Source organism: Pholcus phalangioides, unplaced genomic scaffold, assembly GCF_987345545.1.
Source record: "Pholcus phalangioides strain wild (caught in Gottingen) unplaced genomic scaffold, Ppha-v1.0 ptg000011l_1, whole genome shotgun sequence".
In the NCBI taxonomy this organism is placed as follows: Eukaryota; Metazoa; Arthropoda; class Arachnida; order Araneae; family Pholcidae; genus Pholcus; species Pholcus phalangioides.
In genome coordinates this window covers 20,657,580-20,676,442 of record NW_028301604.1, presented here as the reverse complement: position 1 = coordinate 20,676,442, position 18,863 = coordinate 20,657,580, and the positions used below count along the sequence as shown (strand labels likewise).

Here is an 18,863-nt window from a genome sequence, read left to right as displayed (position 1 = left end):
TCCAACTTGCACGCTGTGTGACAGGATATCATCTCTGTTCAGTAGTGTTTCAAACTTTCATTTTTCATTACCGCGGTAATTCCTAACATCAACTTTTTCTCCCGCTGAAACTTCACGATGGAATAATTATAACACGATCCGAAATAATTATAAAACGAAACATAACTGCTAGTACCACTGTATTACAACTTAATAAGTTGTTTGCTCAGTTTGGTTTGCCTCAGACTTTGGTTTCCGATAATGGAACAAATTTCGCTAGCATGGAGTTTCAGGAATTTCTCAAGTCAAATGGTATCAAACATGTAGTATTAGATCTATACCATCCAGCTACGAATGGTCAGGCTGAAAGAAGGGTCCAGTCATTCAAGTATTCGATAAAATCGACCTTTCTTACGAAATCTTATTTTCATAGGAGATTGTAACAATTCTTATTGATGTACAGAATAAAACCACACTCATTAACTGGCGAAAAGCCGAGTATGTTGTTTTTGAAAAGGGATTCTCGTACCAGATTGGACTTGATGCATCCCGATGTGAGAGGGATTGTGCAGAAAAAACAAGAGTCACGCACACTCATGCAAATTGAGCAAACAACTTATAAAGTTGTAATACAGTGGTACTAGCAGTTATGTTTCGTGTTATAATTATTTCAGTCCGCTTTTTTAATATATGCATTACAAACTACAAGAAACATTATTCCAAAATATGGACTTGCATAATCGATGTGTATTTGTTGCCAAGGAACATTTGGCTATTCCCAGGGATGTCGCAAAACTTTTGGTGGTTCTTTTCTTATTTCTGACAAGATTCACAATTGGATACAAGAATTTCGATATCTTTGTCTATACCAGTCTAAAAACAACGACTTCATTCTAAAGCCTTCATACGAGGACGACCTTCATGTAGTTCAAGAACTTTCTGCCAATGAAAACTTTTCTGAAACTTCTGTGGAATGATGACCCTGTTTCCACGTAAGATACATCCATGTTGCAACCTTTACCCTTCCAAGGTGCAGGTAATTCAGTCCCTTTAAGCAAGCAGTCACAGTTCAGAAAGAGATTTGTCATGTTCAGCAGTCAGAAGCACAGTTTCAATCTGCAAGACATTGCGCAATACAATCTGCATTACATTGAAACAGTCAACTTCAGTATAACCGCCTTCTTGCCACTCTACAGGCAGTCGCATAAAAGCATCAGTTGTTCTCATGATCCTTTGTATTTCAGTACTAAATCGTGTAATTCAATGCTTGCAAAACCATAGCATAATGCCAGGGCTATCTTTAAAGCATCATGGGCCCCCGGGCCAGGTGGTTTTTCTGAGGTCTTACCAGATAAATTCTAGAAAATTTAACTAGATCTCATTTTCATGAGGCCCCTTTACTCTTGAGGCCCCCGAGCGTGCCCATGCGTTAAGACGGCACTGCATAATGCAACATTCAAACAACATACGTTCACTGGTTTACAGAACGTCTTTAATCCAGGTCACAGATTTCTCTCCCCTCCCCACCCCCGATGTCTGATTCGGGCCCGACATAGATGTTCGAAATTTTCGACTCACAGGCCATATGACAATGAAAACAGGGATAAAATTAATTTGAAAACGTTCAATTGATGCTGGAATAATTTTTGCATAGTTGCTACTGTACCGCAATCAATAGTGCATTATTATATACGACCCTCGCTCAAACTTCGACTCGTCCGTGCAGCACGTGCGTTGACGTAATAAACCGGATTTGCTGATAAAAAGCTTTCTACTGGTCAGAAGCATCAGTTAAGCCGGGTTTTCCTAGGAGCAGGTTACCTGCACCGTGTGCAGCGTGAAAACGCTGATTGGTTAAAAAACGTGAATTTCAGGTTTTTAACCAATCAGCGATTTCACGCTGAGCGCACCGTAGAAAACCTTTTCCTAGGAAAACCCGCCTTTAACGTTGCAATTTGCCTGTTTATGGGGAATACAAGAGATTTGAGTGACTTTGAACGCGGCATGATTGAGGGCGCCAGAAGGGGTGGTGGGCCAGTGGCGCAACGGATAACGCGTCTGACTACGGATCAGAAGGGGCGGTTCCAGTATCTCCGAAGCCGCTAACCTTCTCGGCTTTTCTCGTACAACAGTATCTCGAGTCTTCAAAAAATGGCAGCTAAGCCAAAAAAACTTCGAGCGGAAAGCGGACGGAAATCGCTTGTGAACGAAAGAAATTCCAGGCGACTGACACGCATTGTGTGCAGCAAAAGAAGAGCTACAACGCAACAAATTACAGCGCAATGCAACTCGGGATCATTGCAAAGCATATCCGTACACTCTACTAGACGGATCTTAAAACGAATTGGTTTTAAGATCCGTCCGATCCGATAGCCGGCGACCAACAAGAATCCCTTTGATTTCGCTGCAAAACCGAAGAAAACGGCTTTTGTGGGCTAAGAACACCGAAATTAGACATGAATGGAAGGTGGTTATCTCTGGTCTGACGAGGCAAGATTCCTTCTATAAATGACGTTGATGGCAGGATCCATGTGTGGCGCAAGCAGCACGAAGACATAGATCCGACATCATATATGATAACTGTTCAAGCGGGTGGCGGCGGAATCAGTCTGGGGAGCATTTTTCTGGTATATTCTTGGTCCCTTATTTCCATTGGAAACATCAGCCAATGCCAGTGCCTACCTCCACATCGTTGCCGACCACATGCACACATTTATGTTTCCTGATAATGATGGCTATTTCCAGCAGGACAATGCACCCTCCTATGGGGCTGTAATTATCTCAGATTAGTTTGAGGAACATGATTCAGAGTTTCAATTGCTTTAATAGCTCACTCAATCTCAACGCAAATGAACATTTGTGGGATGAGGTTGAAAGGCCTGTTAAAAGCTCTGAAACACCACCTTCTAATCTGAGGGAATTGAGAGCTTCCATTTCGTTATCACATGGGCTAATATTCCTCCTCAACGGTTTCAGCAACTTGTAGAGTTCATGCCTAGAAGAATATCTGCTGCCATTAAAGTCAGTCGAGGTACCACATGATATTAGTGGTGAGCAACAGGATGTTCCTATTTTTTTTTTTTTTTTTTTTTTTGGCCACTGGGTGTAATCCGATTTCATATACGTTTTACCCAGGTGTGCACTTTTTCAGTCTGCGGGCTGGATATGAAAGATGGCAACAGCTTGCGGGCCACTAACTGATACAATTATCGTGTTGTAAACGCTGGGTACTTTCTTAACACCACTTTTCTCGAGCCGGATCTTGTCCGTCCACTTTTTGGGGGGGCTTAAAGTTTCTGGTTGCCCCGTTATATAGTATATACAGGACTCTATCCCTCATACAGGAGGGGGAGTGGTACGCTGCATTGTATATTCAGAAATTATTGGGGGGAGGGCACAGTCCCTTCGTAAAATTTATGCCTTCACCCTAGTCTTTCACGTCTATCTCCGCCTATGGCGATGAAAGTATGGATGATGAAAAAAAGTAGTAGACTTCTAATTACAAAACGGTTTACAATTAGACTAACTATGAATAATATGCGTTATTCTTCTAATAAATTTGTCTACAATTGAATATGGAAGTATTTCGCGGGGCTCGTAATTGATCTCATGACACTTTCAACTTAAAAGGATAAAAGGTCACTCGAACGGGGGGGGGGCGGCGGACCGCTGAGGGTTATTGCGAACGGTGGAGGCAAATGTCCTCCTCCAAGCTTTCCCCCCCCCCCCCACAATACTATATGTTCTGGGGGACTCATACTTAGCTGGAAGGAAAAAAACGTCATTCAATCGAAAATCATGGGAATCCGGGCCATGCCGACATGGTTTAATATGGCCCTGGCCCTATGGACTGCTGGATTCTGAAAGTATATAGTCACATTTTTTCCAACATATATTTCACGTAAAAATTTTATTTCTTCACAGCTCTCGGAGCAGTATGAAGACGTGATATTCCGTAATGGACAATAGATATAGGTGATTCCATAATGGAGGAATCTAATCTACGGAGTGCGAACACTAATATGCTGCCCCTAAAGATGATTCTGGTTGGAGGCTGACAAAGACCTGTGTGATGTCAACCCGATCTTTTTAATTTCAAGCCACAGACACCACCATTATTTACGAACAAAGTGACCATATGTCCCGTTGAAAGAAACCATGTTTTTATTGAGAATTATTTAACCGTTGTTATGCCAAATTATTCAATCCAAATTAAAGCTTTTTCTCTTATTGATGAGTCACCAAAACGTAGACTTAGTGTATACTATATAAAGAGGAAGTATATCGGGTCAGGTTTATTTCAGAGGCGTTCGTATGAAAACAGATAGAAAAAAAAAAGAACTTACTTGTAGTTGAATCTCATGAACGCGGAACCACACGAAACGTAGAATACTTACTGCTTTAATGCGAAACCTGTGCTTGGTCAAATTAATTGGAAAACCTGCAATTTGATTAATGTTAACTAATTTCTTTGGGCACGATTTTTCAACACATGCATATTGTGACACATCTTTAACGTGGTGGGCATGAGAAACTCCACCGGATCTTCCCTCCTTGTTTCTTTGGTCTCACGTAACAAGATGGTCCTCCTATACACGTGGGGGGGGGGGATCTACAGTCAACTCTTCCAGATTCAAACAGCTCACTGCATTTAGCGCAGCGATTCCCAAACGGGATTCCCGGCACCTCATGTGGCCCGAGATTGGTCTCGGTACCAAGATATTTTTGGGGAAATATTTTATTTAAGTGTAATAAAACCATATTCCAACCACTGTATCGGCGATTCAGGTGCCGTGGAAGAGCTCGACATCAGTCAGGTTTAATATGAGATATACACTGCTGGCCACCGTAAATGCAACATCCTGAAGGAAGCATGCAAATAATATGAAATTTACAACATGCATTAGCGGAGGTGAGATATGCAAATGATTAGAATTTCAGCGCAGACGCACATCACTCGCGCCTGTGGCGCCACTTCAAAGCGCTATTTAAGGCTTGGAGATTTCGACGATTTGAAGTACGGCAATTGTGTTTTTCTTGTGGTTTTTTCAAAAAACGATCAATTATGCCTCGTAGAAAACAGCGATCATCTTTTGATCAAGTATCCGAGTTCGACAGAGGAAGGATAGTGGCCTACCGAGATTGTGGATTATCTTTCAGGGAAATCGGTAGTCGTGTTGGACGAAACCAAACAACTGTAATGTGGATATGTGATCGTTGGATGCAGGAGGGTACGACGGACCGACGTGTTCGATCGCATCCACCTCAGTGCACCACTTCACGTGATGACAGGCGTATTGTGCGTATGGCAGTGACGGATCGCTCAGCCACATCACGAACCATAGCACAGTACATTCAGTCTGTACCGCATCATCCAGTGTCTGCGCGTACCATTCGACGCCGTTTACAGCAGAGTGGTCTGTCCGCAAGACGTCCATTGCTTCGTCTACCCTTGACGCAGAACCACAGACGTCTCCGCCGCCAATGGTGCGATGAAAGAAGGATGTGGACGGCACAATGGAATGAAATTGTCTTTACTGACGAGTCACGCTTCTGTCTGCAACACCACGATGGTCGGATTCGAGTCTGGAGACACCGTGGAGAGAGGATGCTGAACAGCTGCGTTATGCACCGCCACACTGGTCCTGCACCGGGTATTATAGTATGGGGCGGTATTGGATATCACTCTCGCACTCCTCTAGTACGCATTGCCGGTACTTTAAAAAGCCAGCGCTACATCTCCGAGGTGTTGGAGCCAGTTGTCCTTCCTTACCTTCAGGGCTTGCCCACAGCCATATTTCAACAGGATAATGCGCCACCACACGTGGCACGCATTGTCCAAAGGTTCTTCGTCAATCGCCAGATTGAATTGCTTCCCTGGCCAGCTCGCTCTCCGGATCTTTCGCCGATAGAAAACATGTGGTCCATGGTTGCTCAACGATTGACCCAGATTACATCCCCAGCTGCCACACCAGATCAACTTTGGCAACGCGTGGAAGCTGCTTGGACTGCTGTACCCCAAGAACACATCCAAAGTCTCTTTGAATCAATGCCGAGGCGTGTGGCAGCGGTGATCTCCAACAATGGCGGCTACTCTGGCTACTGATTTTGGCAGGAACCACACTTCACAGAAGTCTATAAATTTAATCATTTGATGCTTGGTCAACATGTTATCTACAAAATAAATATTGTTGCGATATCTCTTGTCTTTCTTGGTGTTGCAATTTGGGTGGCCAGCAGTGTATTTAAAAACCTAATCATATATATGGGCAGGGATGGGCTCAAATTTTTTGCGGCCCTGGAAAACAGGGTTTTCAATCCCAACCCCCTCCAGTGCATTAATATATATAAACGAGGGGGGGGGGTGTTGCGGCTGCCCCCTCCCGATATTATGGTGAATTTTTACATTAAAAAACGTAACTTTCCCCCCTCCAAGTAGAAAATCCTGCGTATGATACTTCCGCCAGTGTCCATGGTACCTAGTGAGCACCGGGCTTACATTGGCACCTGAGAATGACTATCAAACCACTACTGCATGGTCATAAAAAAGACCATTTGTCAATAATATTTGAACAACAATGCTCTTCCCTCCCGGCACTTAAATATTGGAGGCCTTTTACCCATGGCCTAACTAGATACTCTTTCAGCCGAGAAAGCATGCACTGTGCCTCCTCCATATAATTTTGAGTAATTTAAAAAGAATTTAGCGCCCCTTTTGGTACAGCTTCCGGCACGGGGCACCGGATCCACCTGCGCCGCCTTCTTTATTTGGAGGCGAGGGGGGGGGGGTTACGTTAATATCTTTGCCAGAGGGTTCGATTTCTGAATTTAAGAGGTCTTGCACAAAACTTTAAGCTATTGCTTTCTGATAAAGTTGAAGTCAAAATGTAATCAAAGTATTTTATCGCATTTTTGCGGCCCCTAAAATTTAGCGGCCCGGTGCGGCCGCACCCTTGGCACCTGCTCAAGTCCAGCTCTGTATATGGGGGAGGGCGCGACAAAACCTATCATAGTGGAATCTAGATGAATCTGCACCTTAAAGGGAAAGAAAAACATATCGACAGCAGATGTTAAGTGACTAAGGTTTAAAAAATTTTAAAATTGTTTATGTATGTATATGTGTGTGTCTGTCTATTGCCGAGTAATTCTATATTCCATCTACAAATTTACAAAATGTTTTGTTCTGCAATTTTCTATGCAAAGTTTCTGCATTGAGAATAATATTCTGAAATAGTGGAAAAGGCATACTTTGATTGCCGGAAAATCTGTTATTTGTGAATGAGCAGCGCAATTGTCAAAAATAACTTTCCTCCTCTCACTTAAAGCATGTTGATCTAGCTGTCTCAACTATCTCTCAATCAAAATTTCAGAAATCATTCAAAATCTATCTGTGGCTTTCATAGTCCACAGGTTTAGTTTTCAGGTTCCAAACAGAGGAATAATGGAAAGTAATCCTACCCAAAGGTGTGAGAGAGATTCTTCAGCGTATATCAATCAACAAATAAATGGTAAAAACTATGAAGAACAGTTGTTGAAACACACAAGAGTAATGCTATAAAATTTTTTGAACTGATCAACACATGGGCGTTTTCTGACAATGAGTTGTAACACAGTATAAATTGTAGTCAACTTAAATGGGATATTGTCATCATACGTCAAGTTTGGTTTGATTCCATTGAATTTAGTGTCGTGCCACCCATGGGAAGAATAAATGTTGAGTTATCCGAGTGTGTTATAGAGGTTGCACTGCATTATATTTTTTAACACTAGATTTCTTTTTGAAGTGGCCAGCATGTCATGTCCTGGGGATCCTGCCAAAGAATCCAGCCTCAGAGGTTTGGTATGATAACCCTTCGTTAGCAATGTACTCTGTAGTCATCTTGTCACTTTTTTCCTGAATGTAACTTTATTAGTATACAATGTTAGAATATGACAGGTGTAACTTGAAACAATTTGTTTTGAATTAGTCTTTCAATCATGAAAAAAAAGAAGGAAAATCAAGTATTGATAGAATTGAAATTATAACATTTATTATCCAAATACAAAGTAACCCTTTTGTACAACAATGGATTAGTTATCACTAAATTAATATTGGCTTGGAAGATACTTATAGAAGCAGGAGAGCAAAATTACTGGTGAGTATGCGGAGATCTCAACCAGGAAGGCTTCAGAGTCATAAAAAAAAAAATCCAGTCATCCCAGGTGATACGCAGAGTGGAAACCTAAGCTGAAATGGCAAATTTTAACATTGATCCAGTCCCAGAGAATCTAGTCACTATATATGTTAATAATTCTGATTTTTGATACAACTAATCAATGTAATTCACAATTCAACTGGATTGTCTTTCTTCTGATCAGCTTTTTTCCCTTCACTCATTAAAAAAAAAATTGAATAAATTCATTACAATTTAAAAAATAAGTCCTACTGATACCTTTACTATAATTTGTGTTTTCCTCCCTTTCTTTCATAATTAACTGTCATATTGTGCATCTCACATTACCCTTTCATTTACTTTTTTTAATCTCTTTTTGTCTATTACTGTACATATCTAAATGTGAAAATTTATGTTTAAGTTAGAGGTTATTCTGCAAGTGTTATTGAAACAATCTTAGAACTTCGAAATGAGCAGGGGATTGTCAATTGGAGAATGATGTAGCAAATTAAAAACTATAATTCTGATCTGATTCAATAGTTGTAAACATAATGCAACCTATAAACTTTAGGCAACAATTATTATTTTTTCACTTGGCATATTGTATTACTTTGGGTTTCATATGATGGAAGTATTGATGAAACAGAATACTTGATATAATGATAAATCCCTCTACGATATTTTTTAAGTTTTGTTTGGAAATGCCTGTACCACATAGTGTTGAACTACTACTTCTTGATATACGATAATCCCTCTACAATAATTTTCCTCTGTCTGCACAGCATCATTATATTGAGGTTTCACTGTAATTCATAAAGAAAAATAATGACATTTTAGCATAATCAAAATTGTACTGCATCTGTGTTTTTTAATTTTTGGAAATAGACAATTAATTGATTGGCAAATGGGCTTAGACTCCGAACAAGAGTTCTAAATTGAAGGAAGTAGCTCTAGCGAGCAGGGGATTGTCAGTGTTTTGAGCCTGTGGGTGCTTGTCTTGAGCTTTATGCAAGAAAATTTGATTTTTGAATTAATTCTAGGGCTGCTCAAATCCATGACATATTACTGTGGGTGCTCAAACACTCACTGCCTAGCTGGCTCTGATGTCACAGCAAGTGAACAATTTCAAATTTCATAGAGGAATAAAAATTGGCTTTTTTAAATTGTATTTACTTAATTTCTCTGTTTTTTATATCATACCATAATTTCACAAATTTTGTTTTATCTCTTAATTTGTAATGGTTGTAATATTACACAATATTTAAAGCAAATTTTTGAAAAATTTGCTTTTTTCCCCTCATACAATTCACTTTTACATTTTTTTAATTTTTTATTTATTCAAGTGTGTATTGATCTGATGCAAAACATTAGATTTTAGCATTGCATAACAAAGAATAATCCTTAGTGCATAGTGAAAATAACTATGATATTGCTTATTTCTACTTTTATCATTAGTATTGATGTTTTAAGATTGGCAATGCAATAACGACAACAATATATCATCCCCCTTATGTCAGAAACATGAATGCAAAAATTTTCACTTTTATTTTTTTATCAGCTGGTTGAATCCCTTATTTTGCTAAGTTTTGCCAGAAATGCAAATGTGTATCCCTATTGAAACATGTTACAAAACATTTTAGGAAAATAACCTACATCGAGAAGCATGAGTAGAATAAACATTCAAACATCATTTCCCAGGTTCTTCCCCTCAAGAATTTGCACATTCATGTTTCTGGCATAATGGGGAGAATGATATGTCACTGTAAATAGTCGTTTCTAGGTGAATAATATTGCACATCAAATTTCAGTTTATACAAGTACCATCCTAAATATCAGCAACTTGTATTCAATGAAGCACATGATCTTCAAGGATATAAAGGTTATGGAATTTTAAAACACCAGAACCAAACTACTTCAACTTTTCATATACACACATGCAATCACATAACTACACATTCATACACAATCTTGCCTTTCTTCTTCTTGTTCATAGGTTCATGTGAGCTATTCTCAAGTTGTCAGATACCCCCATTTTCAAGGCAGGAAGCCCCAAAAAAAAAGACAAATTATGGTACAGCACATGAATAAACTTCAGGAATTCTAACTGAAAATATCTGGTTTTTCTTTGACTAGCCCCAATTTCTTACTTCTCAGAAGTTAAAAAATAAATGATCTACAGGCAGAAAGAGTAGCAATTGGAAGTTCATCATCAACCACATGGTCCCCAAACCTTGTATTTACTGATTTGTTTGAGACTTCAGAAAACTTATTGGTTGGAAAAACACACTCTCTCGCTCAACCCGCTTTAAGAAATGTGTTCTAGCAGAGAAAAAAGGTGTTAAAAAGACCAGAAGTTGTATGACGGTGCAAAATGAAGTGACTATCTGGAATTCAAAATAATTCATTTACAATAGAATAAAAGTATTCCATATGAGTAATTCTATTCCAATAAGACAATTGTTCTTTTCCCCTCTCTTGATTTTCCACAAATGTCAATGAATGGGATAGCCACTGTCGTAAAAAATTAAAGACAAGTGATGTGCGTTATCAATAAAAAAAAATCATTTTATACAAAGCAAACCCCCTTAAATAAATTTATACCAAGACCTCATTTAGATTTATTTCTTCATATAATTTTATGTAAAGAATTCTTTATATAATTTTATGTAAAGAATTCTTTATATAATTTTATATAAAGAATTCTTTATATATTTTTTATAATATATTCTTTATAATTTTTCTTAAATATAATTAATTCCATGACTATCTTAAGAGCATCATGGGCCCCTGAACAGAGTGAGTCTTCTGAGTCCCCTACCTGTCTAGAAATGCTAACAATGGACATGCTTAATCTTGAAAATTTCAACCAAACACCCTTAACATGAGGACCCATGCATTAAGATGGCACGAATTAATTCATATTTTATTACATATTACAGTAGAACCTCAATTATTCAGGGTAGTGGTGGGGGAAAGACTATAAAAGATAATGGAAAACAACGGTTAAACCACCAGTAATAAAAAATCGGTTACACTACACTGTAATCACTGAATAGTTTGAAAACTATAATATTTATGCTTTAAAATGAATATTCAGAGTATATCATAATGTTATTCATTTCAAACACAACAATTTAAATTAAATAAAAAAAATCACACACAATTATAATTAAGTAGTAACTATATGTGTGGGCCGGGGTTGGTTTCTGTTACAACAAGAGGGACATTTGCCCATACTTCATATACTTCATAAGTTTACCCCCTCAAATTTTAAACCAAACATTTTTGATTCCAATAAGCACTAAAATTCACACAGGACACTACATACTCATGACTGTTAGGTGCACATGCACACTTCTGACACAACTCATTCAGTAGTAAATTGCCCATGGCAATAGAGGGGAGTTGTTCTCCATTTGGATGAATGTTTCCCATTCATGGGGGGGGGGGGGGGGTCATAAATGCCTGACTTTTCAAGGCAAATTTATGTCCTGATTGCAAGTAAAGCAATGCCTTCATGATGTTAATCATTGCTGATAATCATCATTTTCTACTTGTTCTTTTTCATCAATAAAAACCATTGTTTATGTAAAACACAAGTTTGAACAATCCAACTAGTCATACCTTCCATAATAATACCTTTTAATTACCAAATAATATTATTCTTCACTGAACTTCACTTTATCTTGTGCTTGTTTATCCTTCACCTTCAGTGAATTTGAAATTTTTGTACTCTAGATAATCCAACCCCCAGATAATTGAGGTTCTACTGTAGACATAAAATTTCAGTAAGATTAAAAATTCCAGGATGAAAAACTGTGTTAGGTTTCTTCATTCTAAGGCACTTGGGGGGGAAAAAGAACCTGGTCTTCTTGTGGTTCCACCGATCAAAAATTGTTTATAACCCCCATGATATTTACTGGTCTTTCTTTGTACCTTTTGGAAATATCCTTTTCAATCTGCAAGGGAAAAAAAGTTTTTTTTCACAAAAAATTAACTATTCATGAAAACTATTTAATTTGTTAGACAAATCTAAAGAGAAAGCAATAACAATTCATAATTTAATCACAAAAACTTGGAAATTTTTTTCTTTTCTACAGAGAAAAGTCTTTGCTTGGCTCACTCAAGACTCATTTTTACAATAATTAAATTGTCAACTAAACTCTGACTTAATTTTAAGTAGTGAAGCATTTTAGATTTGTCCTTGGGCTATGGACAAGTATTTTAGTTACATTCATTAGTTTGTTCAAGGATAAATTGAGAAAAACGCTTGCAGAACTATTGAATTCAGTCATTAGGTCCATATCGAGTGAAAATGTAGTTGAAGTGAAAGATCAAGTGGCAAATGAATGAAATAAAACCTAAATAATTGTAGGAGTGGAAAACGGATTGCAAAGAGTAATATGTTTGGTGCAAACTCAGCCCTGTGTGGAAAATTAGAAAAAGACAACAGAGTGAGCATTTTCTCACACTGACAATCTCAAAGAATTATTTAATTATCAGCTGTCTAATGTAGAATCCATGATTCAAAAAACATACTGCGATGCAATGTGCATTATCATCAAAATTAGAATTGCATATGGTGTTATATTTTCTTTTAACCAGAAACAGTATTCAAAGTCTCTCCCCCTTCCTTAGGATATTTAAATCCTAAATGTCACCAGATGCGTAGCCCGATCCTGAAGCCAAGATCCAAGCATAGGATCTTGGCTTCAGTGGGCAAATTTTAAGGGCCCCCCCCCCCATCTGTATTAAATGTATACAGTGTTTTTTTAAAAGAGGTAAGATTTATCCCATGTCTCGAGTACGATGGAGTGCCGTGGGTTGGCCACTTCTGCTATACAGGGTGATTCAAAAGATTGAAAAAATATTTAACATTAGGTCTAAAATGAAATGAAAATGTGCTACAGGGCAACATAGCAAAACAGAGGATACGAGGAGAAAGCACAAGAATAATGTACATGTTGAAAAAGCAATTTTAATGAGTAATTTACAATAATTTGCTCAAAAGAATGACCACTAACGATGATGCAAGAAAAACAGTGGCAAAAGAGGGATTGGCGAAATCTCTGGAATATTCCAGGCATATCGCGGACCTCCCCAGCAGCAATCAAAAGTCTTGTGATTAGATCCTCTTCACAGTCAAGAGGAGTCTCACACACCAGACTCTTCAGCTGTCCCTACAAAAAGAAATCAAGACACGACAGATCGAACGATAGTGGTGGCCAAGTTCTACAGGACCACCTCGCCCGATCCAGTGGTTTGGAAAAATGACATCCAGATAGTGTCGTACCTCTTGCCCAAAATGAGCTGAAGCTCCATCGTGCTGGAACTACATACACTGCCGGAGGGCAGTTGCAACATCCTCTAGTAAGTCTGGCAGCATTTTTTGCAGAAATGTCCAGTATTTGCCTTTGTCAAGGTGTTCTGGCAGAAGATACAGTCCTATTAGGTGGTTGGCGATGATTCCTGCTCAAACATTGATGGAGATGTGTTGCTGATGTGCGTGTGGATATGCGGCACATGGATTTACAGACGCCCAGACATGTTTATTGTGGTTATTATAAATGCACCATCTCGTGCAAAACAGAATTCATCAGAGAAAAGAACAGATGCCGCAAAATCTGGGCATGCTACAACCTGCTGTAGGAGCAAATGGGTGAATTCTACGAGAATGAGCATAATCTTGTTCATTCAATGCTTTGGTCTCGTTGAAAATGGTATGGTGCAACCTTTCACCACCTGCCATGTCATGGATCTTTTTCTTTATTTACTATCACAAACTATAGCTGTTATGAACTTCTTTTAGATGTTATGATTTTTAGATTTTTTTTATAGGTCAACAGCTGAATCAGAATGGAACAACCAACCAACTCAACAACATTATCAGGAAGATCATAAACTAAAAGGTATAGTTTGATAAAAAAAAAAAAAAAAAAAAGAATCACTCACCTGAGATTGTAATTCTTTAGTTTTTACTATAATAAGATTCAGCTTTGGCTCCAACATTTTTTGCTCTTCAGATGCCTCTTGATATTTGATCTGCATTGCTTCTTTCAGCTGAAGCATTTTTTCAGACATATCAAGCTTTAATCTCAGGTTTTCTGCCAAACGATCAACATATCTGTTCCCATAAAAAAAGAAATATCATAAAACATTGCTCATGCATTGGTATTTTAACCTCTTAACAATCAAGGACGAGATATCTCGGCACAACATCGATGAAATGATCACTCCCAACACAAATGAAAAAAATTCAGTCCAGCTCTCAGTGTTTTCTTCATCTCTATTCTCATCATTGCCAAGCTTCATCGTAACCAGAGTTGTAAAAAACCCAGCCAGGGCAGGTTTTTTGGGTGAAATGGGGAAAATTGAATTTCCTATTTCCACAACCTCAACATATCTAATTTAAACATGTATGTACATCATTTATGTGTACATCTTATATTATGTCTAAATATACATTTTTGGTCATGTTAAACTATGTATTTGATTAATAAAATTGACATACAACAAGGGAATAATTTTTGACACAATTATGCAGAGATTGTGTTTGTGTATCTGAACCTTGAGTTGTATGCAGAACTGCAGCAAGAAAATTATTTGTGGTAAAACAAATTAATTTGGATAATGAAAATTCTGAGAAATCAGGATGGTGCCTGAATTTTTTTTTCTTCAAATTTTTCAAACCCTGCGGAAAATGTAAGGCTTATTTTCTGGTTGTCTTATTTTTTTTTTGAGAAAAACTATACTTTTTGTTCTGTTTCACTTGAAGGTGATTGTTACCAATGTTCAATTCAAGAATCTCACAAAGTTATTTTCTTTTCCTTATGAGCTAATGTTATTTTTGTCTCTTGATATTTCAGTTATGAAAGTCTGATGTACCTGTATAAAACTTATAAAAAAGTAATGCGAACATGTAAATATTTTTTGAATGAAAATTTAGTTTACACATTCATTGGTTTACTTCTTCACAGAGGCTTCAATTTATTTATACAAGGATTTGTGTGTGTGTGGAAAACTATTATGTATTATAAATAAGCAATAATTTCTTTGGATATGTTTATCACATATTACAATATCAGGTATAATACATATATTACATATCTAAGTTCATGGTTACATTTTCTATTTGTGGTTTCTTGTAATATTTTAATACGTGAATCTTGTACCCAAATGCTTAAGAACAATAAAATTTCTGAAAAATGATTTAAACTTCTAATATAATTATCTAGAAATATTTCTTCCTTTTTAATAAAAACAAACTTTTGCAATTTAATTATCTTTTGCTGAACTCAATAAATTACTGTGTTTGAAAATTGTTAATGTTACTATTAACCATATAATATATAAAGGGGTGATTTCTCCAGTTACTTTCATTATACTTAATTAGGAAGCTATTTTATAAAAACTGTGACAAAAATTACGTGAATATTTAATGAAGCATAAATAATGCAGATTAATTAGCAATGATTTATGATATACAGGGTGATTATATATAATTAAAGTTCCAATTTAAAACATTGTAGAAGAAGAGCCATTGTCAGAATTACTTGAAAATTTACATGAATATTACTGAAGCAATGGAATTTTATATGGCAAAGGGGAAAAAATACTTAAAAATAGAAAATTAACGACACTGTACTCATTGAACACAAAATTTGCTTGCAGAGTGGGAACGATGGCCATTCAGGGCAAAATGATAACTTAGTTAACATTGCACAATTTCATAATTCATGGAACATCACAAAAAAATGAAATAATTGAAGAAATAACTGCAACTTACTTAAGAAATGTTAAATATATTGTCCATCATAATCTGGAAATGAGATGAAAGAACAAAAATGCTTGTTCAACAACAGATCAGACTATGTCATGGTCATGATGTGGATGAGCTTGCACATCACCAATGTTTTGCAATCCAACCTTTATTCATGAGATTTTGAGGTATCCACCAGCTAGAAGTTGCAAGGGTTAAGGTCAGGTGAACTGACAGCCAGCCAGGTATCGTGCCATCCTGTTATTGTCACAATGGGTCTTCAGCAGCTGCTTTGCTGGTATTGTGATGTGCATCTTGATAAAAGTTATGCTATCCACACACTGATGCTGTTGAACTGTCAAAATGATGTGGTTGTACAAAATAGATTACACTGCTGGGCAAGTACAGCATCATCTACGTTCACTTCCTTTTTTTCCCAAAGAAATTTCCAGAGCACCCTTGCAAATTTTCAAGTCATTCTGACCAGTCCCTCTTATTGTACAGTTTTGGAATCAAAACTTTAATTATAATCATCCTGTATATAGCTGATTATTTTTCATTAAGCTGTTACTACTGAACTTTGATTAACTGGGCTTAATGGTGAAAGTAAAAAAAAAAACACTATTGAATATTAAGACTGGGTGATATACAGTATGAGATGTGCTACTTTCATGGGAAAGAAAATGAAAATATCTGTGAGGTAATGTAACTACTAGTACACTGGTCTTTGTGTCCCTAAAGGGCAGCTGGTGTCTTTATTAGATTATAAGACCACCTACTACTTCACCAAACACCAACTCTGGCCATATCGCTATATTGCAATTTACTGCCATTAGCGAGATGGGTTGGAAGTGAAGGCGCTGTCTATCGGTGGTCGCCTCGAGTTTGTTAGGGAAAATATCTTATCTATATCCTCCCTTGGGTTCGAACCCGGGACCCTGACAACAACCTTCACGATGGTAGACGAGCATCTTACCACCATGCCACTCGGGCACTTATAAGACCACCTGTCCCAAGCATGATGGTGTCACTACTGTTGCTGCTTCTTTGTGAAGGAAAAAACAAAAACAACCCTGTGAGATAATGCACCACTACATCAAGATGTGTAATGCAATCCTTATTCATGAATTTGCTAAAGATAGAGCATCAGAATGTAGCCAATAGTTAGAAAATGTGGCGAGAATGAGAAATTTTGGCTTCTATATATAACTTTGAGCAACCAAGACACTTAATATAAAAAAAATATGTATTCAGGTCACTTTTATGAGATTATTTTTGAAAAAAACCACTTACATCATCTTATACCATTTAAATATGTACCATCAGAATATACTCCAAGAATATAAAATGTGGTAAGAATAAAACATATTTTTTTGGCTAATAATGAACTAATATGATATTTTTCAAGGGAAAAAATTATATTTAGGTCACTCTTATGTGATTTTTTGAAAAAAACCACTTGGTTAAAACCATGGTTTAAACCAAACAACCCTGATGCTTACATAAAAAAGGTAGTCAGAAGAATTATAAAAAAGTGTGCTTGTGATTCCAAGAAATTATGTATCTCATTTTTGCTCAAAAAAAAAAAAAAAAAAAAATTAAAAATACTTCAAAATATACATATACTAAACACTGCACTATGCAGCAATTTTTTGAACATACATAAACTAACATTAAAATAAAATTTTAACCTGAAAGCAACACATTTTCTTCAAAAACAAATAAGTTTCTCCCAAAAAACCCAGCCCGGGGGAAAATGGATATCTACCTGGGGAGCAAATTTGACAACCCTGATTGTAACCCTATGAAAAAGGGTTTTTCTCCTCCTTATTCACCTTGGATTTTTTTTTTTTATCATCTTTCTTTGTGGAACTGTGTAATTATTTTTTCTATTCCCGTGACACTTTTTTTCCCTCAAAATTTACAAGAGAAATCTACTGTACTCTATTTCCCTTCCCCCTTCTATTTCTAACACATGAGCAAGGGAACCAGTTTTTGAGATTTTACCACTGATACTTCAAATGTAGATTGTCCAAATTTGTTGCCAAATGCCTGTACATGAATTGCCTGTACAATTCTAGTAAATAAGCAACATCTATATAAATGACTAGAGGAAAAGAAAGGTATTTGGACTTTTTATAAGCCATACATTGTTTTCACTTAAAAAAAACTTTAATAATAACCTAAAACTTTAATAAAACTTAATTTTGTATGTTTAATTGAATCGCTTATTTCCAGAACCTATCAAGTTCAGAATGTCAAATTTTGAGATATTTGAGGAAAACTTCTAACTGCACTAACTGGCTTTTGTAGTAAATGAATATTTCAAGGATGCCAAATAGGGGTACACAGAACATGTTTTTAGTGGATTTTTGCACCAAACAAAGTGTACATTTGCACTCAATTTTGAATTTTTTGTCAGTTACCGAGTTTCTGAAATAAGCAATTTAATTTACTGTTTTTTTCTATCATAATATTATAGTACTTGCATTACTAATTGCAGATCAGACATCATCCTGGAGTTAAAAATTGATTAGAATCTCTCAAAGTAAAAAAAAAAGTTACTAAATTAGCTGTAAGAGTTAAAAGAAGACACTTTCATAGGTAAACACGCTACGTACAAGATTTACTGTAAGAAATTATGGTGTAACTCTTTCCGATCCTGTATGCACAAATGCAGGCATTGATTTTTCTTGATGTAGATATTGTTTTTTAAACCTCAGAGGTTCAGCCCTTGACTTTAAGGATTATGGGTATTTTATTGTTGAAGTCAGAGTTGAACTCTGAAGTTAAAAAAGAATACCTACAGTGAGAAAGAAAACCAACCTCATGTTTGTTAGCAATGGGTCTGAAAGGGACTCGGAATAAATAAGGAAATCTATGCAAAAATATAATGTATTGTATAGTAGTGTCTTGCAATTCGATGTCGTACAACTAGACATTTGAACTCTCACAGATTGTGCACACACTTG

The 18,863-nt window shown here is 36.8% G+C and overlaps 1 protein-coding gene across 1 annotated transcript in view; it reads right to left on the bottom strand.

The window, feature by feature from the left end:
- Window positions 1-11,882: 11,882 nt before the first annotated feature.
- LOC149080204 (CDK5 regulatory subunit-associated protein 3) overlaps window positions 11,883-18,863 on the bottom strand; it is a 49,488-nt gene continuing 42,507 nt past the window's right edge. The window contains exons 13-14 of the mRNA XM_089239253.1: window positions 14,085-14,256; window positions 11,883-12,091 (exon numbers count right to left, since the gene is read on the bottom strand). Coding sequence (XP_089095379.1) covers window positions 12,020-12,091; window positions 14,085-14,256 — 244 coding nt within the window. The 3' untranslated portion in view covers window positions 11,883-12,019. The remainder of the gene's footprint in view (window positions 12,092-14,084; window positions 14,257-18,863) is intronic.